General features: G+C 46.5%; 1 protein-coding gene across 10 annotated transcripts in view; it reads left to right on the top strand.

Annotated features, from left to right (window-relative positions):
• Window positions 1-1,442: 1,442 nt before the first annotated feature.
• The window catches only part of TMEM231 (transmembrane protein 231), a 20,163-nt gene continuing 7,723 nt past the window's right edge, over window positions 1,443-13,882 (top strand). For 3 of the 10 annotated variants that reach the window (XM_077983914.1, XM_077983912.1, NM_001258202.1), the window contains 4 exon segments: window positions 1,636-1,817; window positions 1,912-2,081; window positions 12,869-12,997; window positions 13,329-13,472. In XM_077983914.1, coding sequence (XP_077840040.1) covers window positions 1,679-1,817; window positions 1,912-2,081; window positions 12,869-12,997; window positions 13,329-13,472 — 582 coding nt within the window. In that variant the 5' untranslated portion in view covers window positions 1,636-1,678. 10 annotated transcript variants of the gene reach the window in all.

Genomic DNA, 13,882 nt, shown 5'->3' with positions numbered 1-13,882 from the left:
CCTCCACCTCCCAGGTTCACGCCATTCTCCTGCCTCAGCCTCCCGAGTAGCTGGGACCACAGGCACCCGCCACCACGCCCAGCTAATTTTTTGTATTTTTAGTAGAGACGGGGTTTCACTGTGTCAGCCAGGATGGTCTCGATTTCCTGACCTCGTGATCCACCCACCTGGGCCTCCCAAAGTGCTGGAATTATAGGCGTGAGCCACCGCTCCCGGCCAATTTTTGTATTTTTAGTAGAGATGAGGTTTCACCACGTTGGCCAGGCTGGTCTTGAACTCCAGACCTCAGGTGATCGGCCCAACTTGGCCTCCCAAAGTGTTGAGATTACAGGCATGTGCCACTGCGCCCAGCCATTCAGGGCCATTTGATGAAGAACTTGGCTGTGGACCATAGTTGTTTTTTTTAAAGTCCTTCTACCATGTTCGAAATATGGTTGGGGGCGGTGGGGGGTGTAAGCATTCAATTAAGCAATATGCCAGTGATCTCTGGGGAGGACCACAGCTTCCTATAAAACTCGCCGCTGAGCTTGTACCCAACACAGGGTTAACAAAGTGCATCAGAGCTTTGTAATATTCCACTCTATCCCTCCAAGAGCCAGGGGATTTGTGTTTCCGTGTCTTGTCTTGCATTGGAGCATAGTGGAAGCAAGAGAAAATCTGGGAGCAAAGACACCTGGCTTTGGTCTTAGCCCAGGACCAGGTCCAGGACCGCGGCCAGGCTTGTGACTGAGTGGATTTCAGTAGGAACTACACTGGGGATTAACAGATGACACAAAAGCAGGTGTTTGTTGTGTGCAGGAGCGCGAGGGGAGAAGAAAAGGCACACACACAATACCTTTAAGGGTAAGCAAGCTTTATCCCACGTAAATGGCAATGCAGATATTATAATAAGCAAATTAATATAATAAGCAGATTGATATAAGCAAATTGCAATGGGAAGAGGAGAAGGAAAAAGACATATATATATTTACACTCATCAGACTATGGAGGATTCACCTCCAGACTGGGAAGCAAGAGCCTGAGCTCCAGAGCCGGCCACTCTTCAGTCAGTGCCCAGATGAGAAGAGGTGTCATGAAGCTTTGGGTGGTCTGGGATCCTAGCTCTTTTTGTAACATGTTGTCTGACATGAGGCCCAGTCACGAGGGCCCTTCGTGGCTGGGCTCAAGGAACACAAAAAGGTCAACTTGTTTTTGTGATTGTTGTTTTTCAATAACTAACGTATAGGAATAGAACGAAATAGAGATTTCTGCGAAACAGCGCTGGATGAACGCCTCAAGGGGCTCCCACAACCTGTTTCGGAACTTGGTGACCATTGTTTGTGTCCATGTCAGTTCAAATTTAAATATTTAATTTTTCCTCCTCAGTGTTCAAGTCAACTTTTATGGGCATCTTATTTTACACAAATGTTAACACAGACAACAGCCACGACTTTGGTCCACGGAAACGTTCTATCGCCGCCCAGCCTTTACGCAAAGGGACACAGCTTGAAAAGCTAGGCCGGCAGTCCCCGGCGGCGCCACGCCCGCTAACCCCGCCCTCGCCGCTGGCTCCTTTCGGTCTGGCCTTGCTATTGGCTCCTTTCCGGGAGCCGTCGGTTGCCGTGGAGACCGAGGCGATGGCAACCAGGAGAAGCCAAACTTGGTCCTCCGGCTCGCGGCGTGCCGGCGCGCGGTGCTCATGGCGCTCTACGATCTCTTCTCTCACCCGGTCGAGCGCAGCTACCGCGCGGGACTCTGCTCCAAAGCCGCGCTGTTCCTGCTGCTGGCCGCTGCGCTCACGTACATCCCGCCGTTGCTGGTGGCCTTCCGGAGCCACGGTGAGCCTGCCCCAGCCGCTGTGTCACGCGACTCCCCGGGCGCGCTCGGCCGGGGCCGGCCTCCCTGACGGCCTCCCCACCTTCTTTAATTCAGGGTTTTGGCTGAAGAGGAGCAGCTACGAGGAGCAGCCGACCGTGCGCTTCCAACACCAGGTGCTGCTCGTGGCCCTGCTGGGACCCGAGAGCGGCGGGTTCCTCGCTTGGAGCACGTTCCCCGCTTTCAACCGGCTGCAGGGGGATCGCCTGCGCGTCCCGCTCGTTTCGGTGCGTGGTTCCCGCCTGGGCCTGGGGCAAAGCGGGCGGTGGGGTGGGGACGGGGACGGGAATGAGGATGTGGGGCGAGCGGCCCCGGCCCTGGGGAACCCAGCTTGGATCCTAAGGACTCGCGAACCCGCAAAGGTGGCGTTTCATCTCCTGGGACCTAGGGAATCGATTTTCTGTTTCATTCTGCTTCTCCCAGACGTCCCCGGCCCCCAGAAAGTTAGCCACGCTGTCAGCATATGCGCCCTGATACAGAGTCCAGAGGTGTGGAGGCAGCCTGCGTCTGCCCCCGTCACACCCGCGGGCCTGGCCTGATGGAGGGTGTTTGTGAAAGTCCATTTAGGAGCCTTGAAGGCAGCGCGCTGTTAATGTAGGTAACCCCATTCTGTCGCGGCGTTTCTGCATCACACCACTGTAGGAGCGGAAAGGGCGGCATTTTTATGGAGCCCTGACCCCTGGAAACCAAGGCGCTGATTGGTTAAGCGGCCTTCCCAGAACGCGCTATGGCCGAGTCACGCCTCCCTGGGTTTGTCCCATTGGAGACTGCGTCATCCTGAAGCTGTCGGGATGAAATTGAAGCATGTTACTGTCTGTAGTTTATTTATTTATTTTTAAATTTTTCATCAGTAGAGTGCTGAGAGGAATCTGTAATTTAGTATTTGCTTTGAGATAAGCGAATGCTTCCTTTATAGTCACTCCTTTTCACTCATTTTCTGAAAACGTTTTCCTTTAGAAGTATGACACTTACGGTTTTCCTTCTTTCAAAGTTGAATCTCTTCAGACATCTCTAAGATGATTGCCCTACAAGCCAACCTTGTATAGCTGAGGAGAAAAGAAAATCAGACTTGTTCCCAGCAACTAAATAAAATTGTTTTTAAAAATCCGATTGGGCCGGGCGCGGTGGCTCACGCCTGTAATCCCAGCACTTCGGGAGGCCGAGGCGGGCGGATCACGAGGTCAGGAGATCGAAACCATCCTGGCTAACACGGTGAAACCCCGTCTCTACTAAAAATACAAAAAATTACCAGGCGCGGTGGCGGGCACCTGTAGTCCCAGTTACTCAGGAAGCTGAGGCGGGAGAATGGCGTGAACCCGGGAGGCGGAGCTTGCAGTGAGCCGAGATCGCGCAAGTGCACTCCAGCCTGGGCGACAGAGCGAGACTCTGTCTCAAAAAAATAATAATAATAAATAGAAATAAATTTTTAAAATCCAATTGGTCATATAAATAACTGCAAAAAAAAAAAAGAATAGTAATAGGTTGGCGCAAAAATAATTGCGGCTTTTGCCATTAAAAGTAGTGGCAAAAAAACCGGAATTACTTTTGCAACAACCTAATATGATTCAGGTTACTTTTCTCCTGTTACTTTACGAATGTTCTTATGTTCTGATTACAAAAGTGCATGCTCATTCTAAAATAATATAGAGTTACAGGTAGATATAATGACCAAAATTGAAGGCCCAGTTTTGTATATGTATCAATACTTATTAATCAGCCATATTCTTTTTGAGGTTTGTTTTGACTTTTTCACTATTGGGGACAACATTTCTTTTTTTCTTTCTTTCTTTTTCTTCTTTTTTTTTTTTGAGACGGAGTCTTGCTCTGTTGTCCAGGCTGGAGTGCAGTGCTGCAATCTCTGCTCACTGCAACCTCCACCTCCTGGGTTCAAGCAATTCTCGTGCCTTAGCCTCCCGAGTAGCTGGGATTACAGGCTAATTTTTGGATTTTTAGTAGAGAAGGGGTTTCACCATGTTGGCCAGGTTAGTCTCGAACTCCTGACCTCAGGTGATCCACCCGCCTTGGTCTCCCAAAGTGCTGGCATCACAGGTGTCAGCCACCGTGCCTGGCCTAGGGACAATATTTCTGTGAACAAGGTTTTGACTAAATCGTATGCCTTTAAACATCAGATTGTGAGGAATTGGAATAGCAGCTCTTTGATGAAATTAGGTAAGTACATAGAAAACTAAGCAAATCATTATTAACTGCAGGGAAATGAAAAGTAAGGAAAACTGAGAACTGAAAACTTATGAGAGTTGTGAATAGGATTTACATAGTCTTAATTATATGAACACTGAATGTTGACTAAAAAGAGATTTTAACTCTGTTGGGGGTAATGAGAAAGGTATTGAGAATGTGATAGGGGATGGTGGGAGGAGTTGGGGGAGAGAAGAAGCTAAATCATCTTTCCTTGTGGGAACTCAATAGAGAATGCCTAAAACTGAGAAATTGAGAATTTTCAATGCAAATGTTATCTCAAGACCTGGAGATACATTTCTAAATGATCAAGTAAATGAGATAAAAATATTTGCAGCTAGATATGATAGCTCACACCTGTAATCCTAGCACTTTGCAAGGCCAAGGCAGGAGGATTGCTTAAGCCCTGGAGTTCAAGGCCAGTGTGGGCAACATAGCAAGACCCCACATTTCAAAAAAATAAAAAGTAGGCTGGGCGTGGTGGCTCACGCCTATAATCCCAGCACTTTGGGAGGCTGAGGAGGGCGGATCACAAGGTCAGGAGATCGAGACCATCCTGACTAACACTGTGAAACCCTGTCTCTAGTAAAAATACAAAAAAAAAAAAAGTTAGCTGGGTGTGATGGCGGACGCCTGTAGTCCCAGCTACTTGGGAGGCTGAGGCAGGAGAATGGCGTGAGCCCAGGAGGCAGAGCTTGCAATGAGCCGAGATCCCACCACTGTACTCCAGCCTGGTGACAGAGCAAGACTCCGCCTCAAAAAAAATAATAATAATTAATTAATTAATTAAAAAAGAAACCGAGAAGTGGTACAATTTGCCCTAGCTTTTTTTTTTTTTTTTTTTTGAAACAGAATTTCACTCTGTCAGCCAGGCTGGAATGCAGTAGCACAATCTCAGCTCACTGCAACATCTGCCTTCTGGGTTCAAGCGATCCTCTCACCTCAGCTTCCCAAGTAGCTGGGACTGCAGGCATGCACCATCACTCCTGGCTAATTTTTTTGTGTTTTTAGTGGAAACACGGTTTCACCATGTTGGCCAGGCTGGTCTAGAACTTCTGAACTCTGTTAATACACTTGCCTCAGCCTTTCAAAGAGCTGGGATTACAGGTGTGAGCCACTGTTCCTGGCCTGCCCTAGCTTTGAAGTGAACAGAGTCTGGACTGGAACTCAGTATTTCTTATGCTGTATCTTAAAATCTTAGCCCTTGTTGCAACAAACTACTTTTATTTTCTAACTTTGTACATAGAGCCAGACTGGCGTCAGCCTACCCAGGAAACTGTCCAGAAAGCAAAGGAAACAGTGGCTATTGGTTAAGGTTGGACCAAGTGCTGGGAGGTGGCTTTGCAGTGGCTAATTGGGGGAAATACTGAAGTCACAGCCTTGCTTCTGCTTTGGTCAGCTCATCTTGGACAGCGTTTCTAAGCTCCCTATATGTTTAATGCTTTGGAAGTCTAGTTTTTGTTGTTTTTAACGAGAGAAGAAAAAAGCAGAGTGACTTTTTCCCCTCAAGGAGGCTGACATAGCTCTAGAAGGCATGTGTGGACCCAGAGAATGATTCTGGAGGATAAGTGGAGAGTACCATGTTTCTAAGACACCTGTTTGTTCTCATCTCTGAAATCAGTGTCTTCCTGTCTGTGGTTAACGGTTGGCAAAGAGGCAGGTGTGGCATAGTTCTCATTGCTTACACCTGTGCCGACATCAAACCATGCAGAAGGGGCATCATTTCAGTGTCACAGGTGGGTGTTCGAAAAATAAAAATGCACTTAAAAAGAAGGGGCATCAGCGACCTCAGAGAAAACCCCAGTAGAACTAGTAGAGAAAACACTAGTAGGACATTATTTTAACCCCTGAATTGAGTGGAGAGCAAGTAAGGGAAAGTTCGAGAGCCTTTTAAAAACAGGAAGGCTCTGCATAATTTCAGAGTCTGCTTAAGGGGCCAGACTAATGACTTTTAGTTTCTTTTATGGTTTGTTTGTTTGTTTGTTTGTTTGTTTGTTTTGAGACAGGGTCTCACTCTGTTGCCCAGACTAGTGCAGTGGCGCATTCTTGGCTCACTGCAGCTTCTGCCTCCCAGGTTCAAGAGATTCTCCTTCCTCAGCCTCCCAAGTAGTTGGGATTACAGGCTCCTGCCACCACACCCGGCTCATTTTTGTATTTTTAGTAGAAACAAGGTTTTACCACATTGGCCAGGCTGTTCTCAAACTCCTGAGCTCAAGTGATCGGCCTGCCTCGGCCTCCCAAACTGCTGGGACTACAGGCATGAGCCACTGTGCTCTGCTGAATTTTTGTTTTTTGGTTTTTTTGTTTTACTGCTGTATCACCAACATGTTTGATGGCACAAAGGACAAAGTTGCATAGAAAAGTATGGATATTGTTGACTGAGTTAAAGTGTTATTCAAAAGGATGAGGATGTAAAGAAGTTTTAGGAATCCCTGAATCAATTTATTTTGCTAATATTTTTCTTTCTTTCTTTCTTTCTTTTTTTTGAGATGAAGCCTCGCTCTGTTACCCAGGCTGGTGTATAGTGGCGCCATCTCGGCTCACTGCAACCTCTCCCCCTCCTGGGTTCAAGCGATTCTCCTGCCTCAGCCTCCTGAGTAGCTGGGATTACAGGCAGGCACCACCACGCCCAGCTGATTTTTGTATTTTTAGTAGAGATGGGGTTTCACCATGTTGATCAGGCTGGTCTCGAACTCCTGACCTCAGGTGATCCACCCACGTTGGCCTCCCAAAGTGCTGGGATTACAGGCGTGAGCCACTACCCCGACCTGTTTGGCTTATATTTTTCTAAGTAAATAAACATGATAGCTGCTGTAAATATGTCTAAATCTAAAATTTCTTTTAGTAGCTTTTTAAAAAGTAAATGATTAGAAAAGTGTCATAGTTTAATTGGAAGTATTTTTTTTTTCTCAGTGGTATATAAAATAATGGTTCATTTTATAATTAATGGTATCTTAGATTGATTGAAATACAAGGCTGAACACCATGGCTCATGCCTATAATCTCAGCACTTTGGGAGGCTAAACACTTGAGCGCAGGAGTTCCAGACCGCCTAGGCAACATAATGAGGCCCTACTACAAAAAATTTAAAAATTAGCCAGGGGTAGTGGTGCATGCCTATAGTCCCAGCTACTCAGAAGGCTGAGGTGGGAGGATCACTTGAGCCTAAGAGGTCAAGGCTGCAATGAGCTGTGATCGTGCCACTGCACTCCAGCCTTTTTTGACCCTGTAGCAAAAAAAAAAAAAAAGAAGAAATAGAGAAAAAAAGAAGAAATACAGGTAGACAGGTGGAAAGGAACCATGAAGTAGCAGTTTCTGCTTTGCTAGAGACCCAAAACTGGTACCAGAGTATTTTTAGCATCAAAAGAAAGGAGCACCCGGTGATGACAAACATATGGTGAAATCAACACTGGTATAAACTAGGAAATTAACCTTTATTGAAAGAATATGGGCCATGCGCAGTGGCTCACGCCTGTAATCCCAGCACTTTGGGAGGCTGAGGCGGGTGGATCACCTGAGGTGGGGAGTTCTAGACCAGCCTGGCCAACATGGTGAACCCCTGTCTCTACTAAAAACACAGAAATTAGCCAGGTTGTGATATGTGATGGCGGGTTCCTGTAATCCCAGCTATTCAGGAGGCCGAGGCACGAGAATTGCTTGAACCCAGGAGGTGGAGATTGCAGTGAGCTGAGATCACACTACCCGTACTCCAGCCTGGGCGACAGAGCCAGACTACATCTCAAAAAAAAAAAAAAAAGTAGAAGAAGAATATGACTTGAATGAATGAAATGTACGCAAACAAAACAGAAACCAAACAAAATGCCAACAAACCATCAGATGCTGTAGAATTCCAGACGGGGAAAAGTCACACATCAGGATACTCTAGAAACAATGGCACTTATATTTCTGGCAATTCCTGCAGTCAGGTGGTGTGCTGGTTATGAGGTATTGTCTCAGCTCCAAACCTCCCTCCTACGCTCAGCTTCCAGGTTCCTGCTGAGATGCTGGAAGTCTCCTTCTTCCCCTGCGGCTGCCTGTTAGGTTCTGCCAGTAGGAGGCATGATGAGCCTTGTTCTGGGAGTGGAAAAAAAAAAAAAAATGAAACCAGTTGCCACTGCCAGGGTGAAGCACCACTGCTGGGATGACACAAACAGGGACAACCAGCAAATAGGAAGCATCAAGACACCTCTCCTCCAGCCTTCCAGGTTCCCTCTAGTGTGTCCTTCCTCTAAGCTCAGAGGTCCTGGCCCCATCTGGGCAACGGTCCCTTCTTGAGGTCTGAGGCTCAGCTCTTTGAGGCCTCTTCCCTAAACCTCTAAGTTCTATCAACCCCAGCCGCTTCCCCTTCTTCTCTAGTCCTAGGCGTGAGAACTGTTCCCTGCAGCTATCTGTGTGTTGCCAGGATATCCCCTTTTTACGTCTTCAGTCCTCTAATATCTATGGGACTAGTTATTCCCTATGTTAAATTCCCTCTGGCCAGGCACGGTGGCTCATGCCTGTAATCCCAGCACTTTGGGAGGCTGAGGCGTGCGGATTGCCTGAGGTCAGGAGTTCGAGAACAGCCTGGCCAACATGGTGAAACCCCGTCTCTACTAAAAATGCAAAAAGTAGCTGTACATGATGGCACACACCTGTAATCCCAGCTCCTCGGGAAGCTGAGGCAGGAGAATCACTTGAAACTGGGAGGTGGAGGTTGCAGTGAGTGGAGATTGTGCCATTGCACTCCAGCCTGGGCGACAGAGTGAGACTTTGTCTCAAAAAAAAAAAAATTCCCTCTGACTCTGCTCAGTACATGAGTGTGGATTTCATGTGTATCTGTAAAGGGTTATCCTCCTTTAACCATGAGAAATCTTTTCAATTAGAGTTCTTATGAGCTATTGTAGAAGATCCCTGAATCAAGAGTCAGCAAACCAAGGTCCTCATCCCAGTTCTGTCACTGGGTTTCATAACCTCACCCTCAATTTATCTATCCATATACAGGGCATGAGAGTACCCACCTCTCTCCTGGGATATGCAGAGGAATCACATGGGACAATGAATGGATATGAAAATTGTTCCAATGCCTGCATATACCTTGTAGATATAAGGTGGTGCTGTGATGTGTGAATTCTCTTGGCTAAGCACCAGTTAGAGGTTAGAGACCTAGAATTTGTGTTAAAGAAGTACTAGCCTTTGAATGCCTGCCTTTGTTAGCTATTGCATATTTGTGAAACTTACTTTCAACTAAATAGAATTAAATAATTTATTTCTTCAGTGGTCCAAGCGATAACAGAGGAGCACAGCCAAACTTCGCCAGCCCCAGGAGGGTGAGAGTCTAGGCTGGTGACAGGTCATTTGTGGGAGACACATCCTTTCCATCGAAACTTCTCTCCCCCATCTCTCCACCCTACTCTCCTTCTCACCCACTCTGCCAACTGCACTGGCCCTATGGGCACCCAGAGCACAAGCACCTGGTTAGCCTGGATCCCTCCTCTCTGAGATGTTCCTGCACCCCATCACCTCACTTCCTTCAGGACTCCAACAAGTCAGGTCATCCTGAATATTTAAAAATTTCTGTTAAGTTCTTTTTGCTGTTGTTGTTTGTTTGAGATGAGTCTTGCTCTGTCACCCAGGCTGGAGTGCAGTGGCACAATCTCAGCTCACTGCAACCTCCACCTTCTGGGTTCAAGCGATTCTCCTGCCTCAGCCTCCCGAGTAGTTGGGATTACTGGTGCACACCACCATGCCTGGCTAGTTTTTGTATTTTTAGTAGAGACAGAGTATCACCATGTTGCCCAGGCTGCTCTCAAACTCCTGAGCCCAAGCAGTCTGCCCACCTGGGCCTCCCAAAGTGCTGGGATTATGGCATGAGCCACCACCCCTGGCCAATTTCTGTTAAATTTTACCTTCATTATTCTCTAATTTTAGCTTGCTTCATTTCTGCCAGTGGCACTTGTCACTATTTTCTACGTTCTCCATTGGGAGTGTATTCCCCGTTAGGATGAGGACTTTGTCTATTTTGTTTGCCATTATATTCTTATTATCTGAAATAGTGCCGGGCGTGTAGTGGGTTCCAAAAAGTACATAACAGATCATTGAGTGAATTTAACAAGTAGACACTATTGATGCTGCTGTGCCAAATATGTCCTCCCTGAACTTGGAGTGGAAGGATGTGCACAGGTAAGTATACAGACATAGATGCCTCGTGCTGCTGTTTTGCAGGAAGATTTGTCCAACCTGCTGTCTTCATTTTGAATTTTTTAATAATTCTGGACATTTTGGTCCTAAAGAGGACTAGATTTGAAGTCACCTGATCTCAAATCCCGTCTTCACCATTACTTGCTGTACCTCTGATAAATGCTCTAACCTCCCTCACCCTTGATTTTCTCATCTATGTAATGGGAAAATACTTGTTCTGCCTGCCTGGGGCTTTACATTTATTGTGAAGATCAAAGGAAATGAGCTTTTCCCCCTCCCACAGTGTGTTGGAGTCTGGATTCTTCTGGCATTTCTCTCCTGGCCACTATCCTCTGATGCAAGTTGAGAAATATGATCTTTGCTTCCTGTCCAACCCTAAAGATCTAGAAGGTGTGGATCCATCACAGAGAGTTACACAACATTTTCTACCCAGATCCCAATTGAAGAAAATCCACAGGAAGACAAGGCAGGCTCTTTTATTTATTTATTTATTTATTTATTTTTTTGAGATGGAGTCTTCCTGTGTCACCAGGCTGGTGTGCAGTGGCACGATCCCAGCTCACTGCAACCTACAACTCCCTGGTTCAAGCAATTCTCCTGCCTCAGCCTCCTGAGTAGCTGGGATTACAGGCATGCACCACCACTCCCAGCTAATTTTTGTGTTTTTAGTAGAGATGGGGTTTCACCATGTTGGCCAGGCTGGTCTTGATCTCCTGACCTCATGATCCGCAAGGCAGACTCTTTTCATCCTACCCGTAATGACTAGTCCATCATTACCTCAGAAACTTGATCATCAGCCCGGTAGCAGATATCCCTCCCCAAAGCTGATGAAACAGGGAAGAGAGGAAGTATCCAAAAGAAAAGGGAGGGAGGTTTCTCTAAAACAAGACCGAAGAGAAGGACATTATTGTTTAGAGAGAAAGAAATAATTGAAAGTTTCTGAAAATTGAGATTTCTTCATTTCAAATGACCTTATTAGCCTGAAAAAGCACACACACAAAAAAACTCTTCCTTACATAATAGTAATCGTGGGAATCAAAATGAATCCATAGATGGTGGATCCAGGTGGGAGTGCTGCTACACGATGGTAGAATTGTTCTGGGAATCTACAGTGGGGAAGGATCAGTTGTAGCAAAAAGATTCAGAGTTGTACAGAGGGACCATGTCAGCAGTGATCACTTTTCAGTAACCATCCTTTCCTGATCGTCATTTTAGCATCACTGTTTGGCAAGACTGTGGATGGCGGGAGTGGATACCTTTTTTTTTTTTCTTTTTTTCTTTTTTTTTTTTTTTGATGGAGTCTCACTCTGTCGCCAGACTGGAGTGCAGTGGCACGATCTTGGCTCACTGCAAACTCTGCCTCCCGGGTTCACACCATTAACCTGCCTCAGCCTCCCGAGTAGCTGGGACTACAGGCGCCTGCCACCACACGCAGCTAATTTTTGTATTTTTACTAGAGATGGGGTTTCACCGTGTTAGCCAGGATGGTCTCGATCTCCTGACCTCATGATCGCCCACCTCAGCCTCCCAAAGTGCTGGGATTACAGGCATGAGCCACTGCGCCCGGCCACCAATTATTTTTCACTGCCTACGTATGCTTCATAAGCTGTATTTTTGTCTTTTTTTCCTCTACAGACCTCTTGTCTTCTTTCCTTTCATGCCCATAATTTATCAAATAGATACGGTTTTAATGCCTTGCTTACCTGACATAGCTTCCTTTTTCATTTCATTGATTGCTACTAAAAGATGCACAAGGCTTTCAAGTCCTGACATGAATGATGAGATGAGATCTAACATCAAGAATCTGAAGCAAAGACACTTGTGGTTTCAGAATCTGTAAATAGAGTTTGATAAGGCCGGGCATGGTCGCTTATGCCTATAATCCTAGCACTTTGGGAGCCAGAGGTGGGCGGATCACTCAAGGTCAGGAGTTCGAGATCAGCCTGGTCAACATGGTGAGACCCCGTCTCTACTAAAAATACAAAAATTAGCTGGGCATGGTGGTGGGCGCTTGTAATCCCAGCTACCTGGGAGGCTGAGGCAGGAGAATTGCTTGACCCTGGGAGGTGAAGGTTGTAGTGAGCCATGATTGTGTCACTGCACTCCAGCCTTGGCGATAGAGCGAGACTCCAGCTCAGAAAAAAAAAAAAGATAGAGCTTGGTGATTTTCTGTTGAGTTTCAGTTTGTTGGGGAGTGCATAATGATTAGGATTAGGTGCTTTTCTATTTTAACAAGTTGACTTCTAGAGACATAGAAGATGATTCTGATGTGCTACTTAAAATTTCCATACAAATTCAGGCATGTTTATAAAAAAGAAAAAATTACAGTGCAAAATAAACAAGATCAAATGAGACAACTGAAAGATGCAAATGCTATCCAGATGTTTTTTGTTATCGCCCATTTATTTTGGCCAGTGAACATTTGAAAGACTCGGATATGAAGTTCAGGGGCCATGCACTTTGTGTTTCTCCCCAGTATTAATGCACTTACATCTATCTGTTTTTCTCTTTCTTTTGGTGGGGGAGAGAATGCCTGTTGTGTACAGCAGGACAGTGGGTCATTGTGTATGTACAAAAGTGATGTGGATTCCTCCCAGACTCGTTAGTGACCGGGGCTGCTGGCCCTGTTTGGGTTTCCTAGACTAGAGAAGAAGACAGGAACCAGGATGGGAAGATGGACATGCTACATTTTAAGCTGGAGCTTCCCCTGCAGTCCACGGAGCACGTTCTCGGTGTGCAGCTCATCCTGACTTTCTCCTATCAATTACACGTGAGTCAGTCCACTGGGAGGCCGTCCTCTCCCTTGTGTATTTTTAATAGACCAGAGCCCTTCTTCTGATTTCTAGAAGACCCACACTGTAGCAGGCCCTCTTCCCCACGTAGCTTGGGATTTAACTTAGGCCAATCAAATGGTTTTCACTAAAGTCATGTTAACTGATATGGGCTGTTAATAGCTCAGAAGGTTCTAGGCAGTGTTTCCTGCATGGCTACGCTAGGTATGTGAGGGCCCCTTAGGTTTCAGCCAAGACAGGTGACTCTTAGCACCCAGAGCCCTTCAGATCTGATGGCGGTTGGTATGTTGGTCCTTCTAATGATTTCAGAGGATGGTGACCCTCGTGATGCAGAGCATGGCGTTTCTCCAGTCCTCCTTTCCTGTCCCGGGATCCCAATTATATGTGAACGGAGACCTGAGGCTGCAGCAGAAGCAGCCGCTGAGCTGTGGTGGCCTAGATGCCCGATACAACGTAAGGGCGCTTCTCATCGTCGAGCTCCTTTGTTTCTGTGTGTTACTGTTCATTAAGTTCTTTAAAGAGGGGAATGAAAGGTAGAAATGTCAGGCCAGGCGCGGTGACTCATGCCTGTAATCCCAGCACTTTGGGAGGCGGAGGCGGGCGGATGGATCACTTGAGGTCAGGAGTTCAAGACCAGTATGGCCAACATGATGAAACCTCGTCTCTACTAAAAATATAAAAAATTAACCGGGCGTGTGGTACGTGCCTGTAATTCTAGCTACTTGGGAGACTGAAGCAGGAGAATTGTTTGAATCCAGGAGGTGGAGGTTACAGTGAGCCGAGATCTCGCCACTGCACTCCAGCCTGGGCGACAGAACAAGACTCTGTCTCAAAAAAAAGAGAAAAGAAAAGAAAAATAGAAC

This window comes from Macaca mulatta, chromosome 20, assembly GCF_049350105.2.
Source record: "Macaca mulatta isolate MMU2019108-1 chromosome 20, T2T-MMU8v2.0, whole genome shotgun sequence".
NCBI lineage: Eukaryota > Metazoa > Chordata > Mammalia > Primates > Cercopithecidae > Macaca > Macaca mulatta.
The sequence above is the reverse complement of the archived record's forward strand: the minus strand, read 5'-3'. Positions and strand labels throughout refer to the sequence as shown.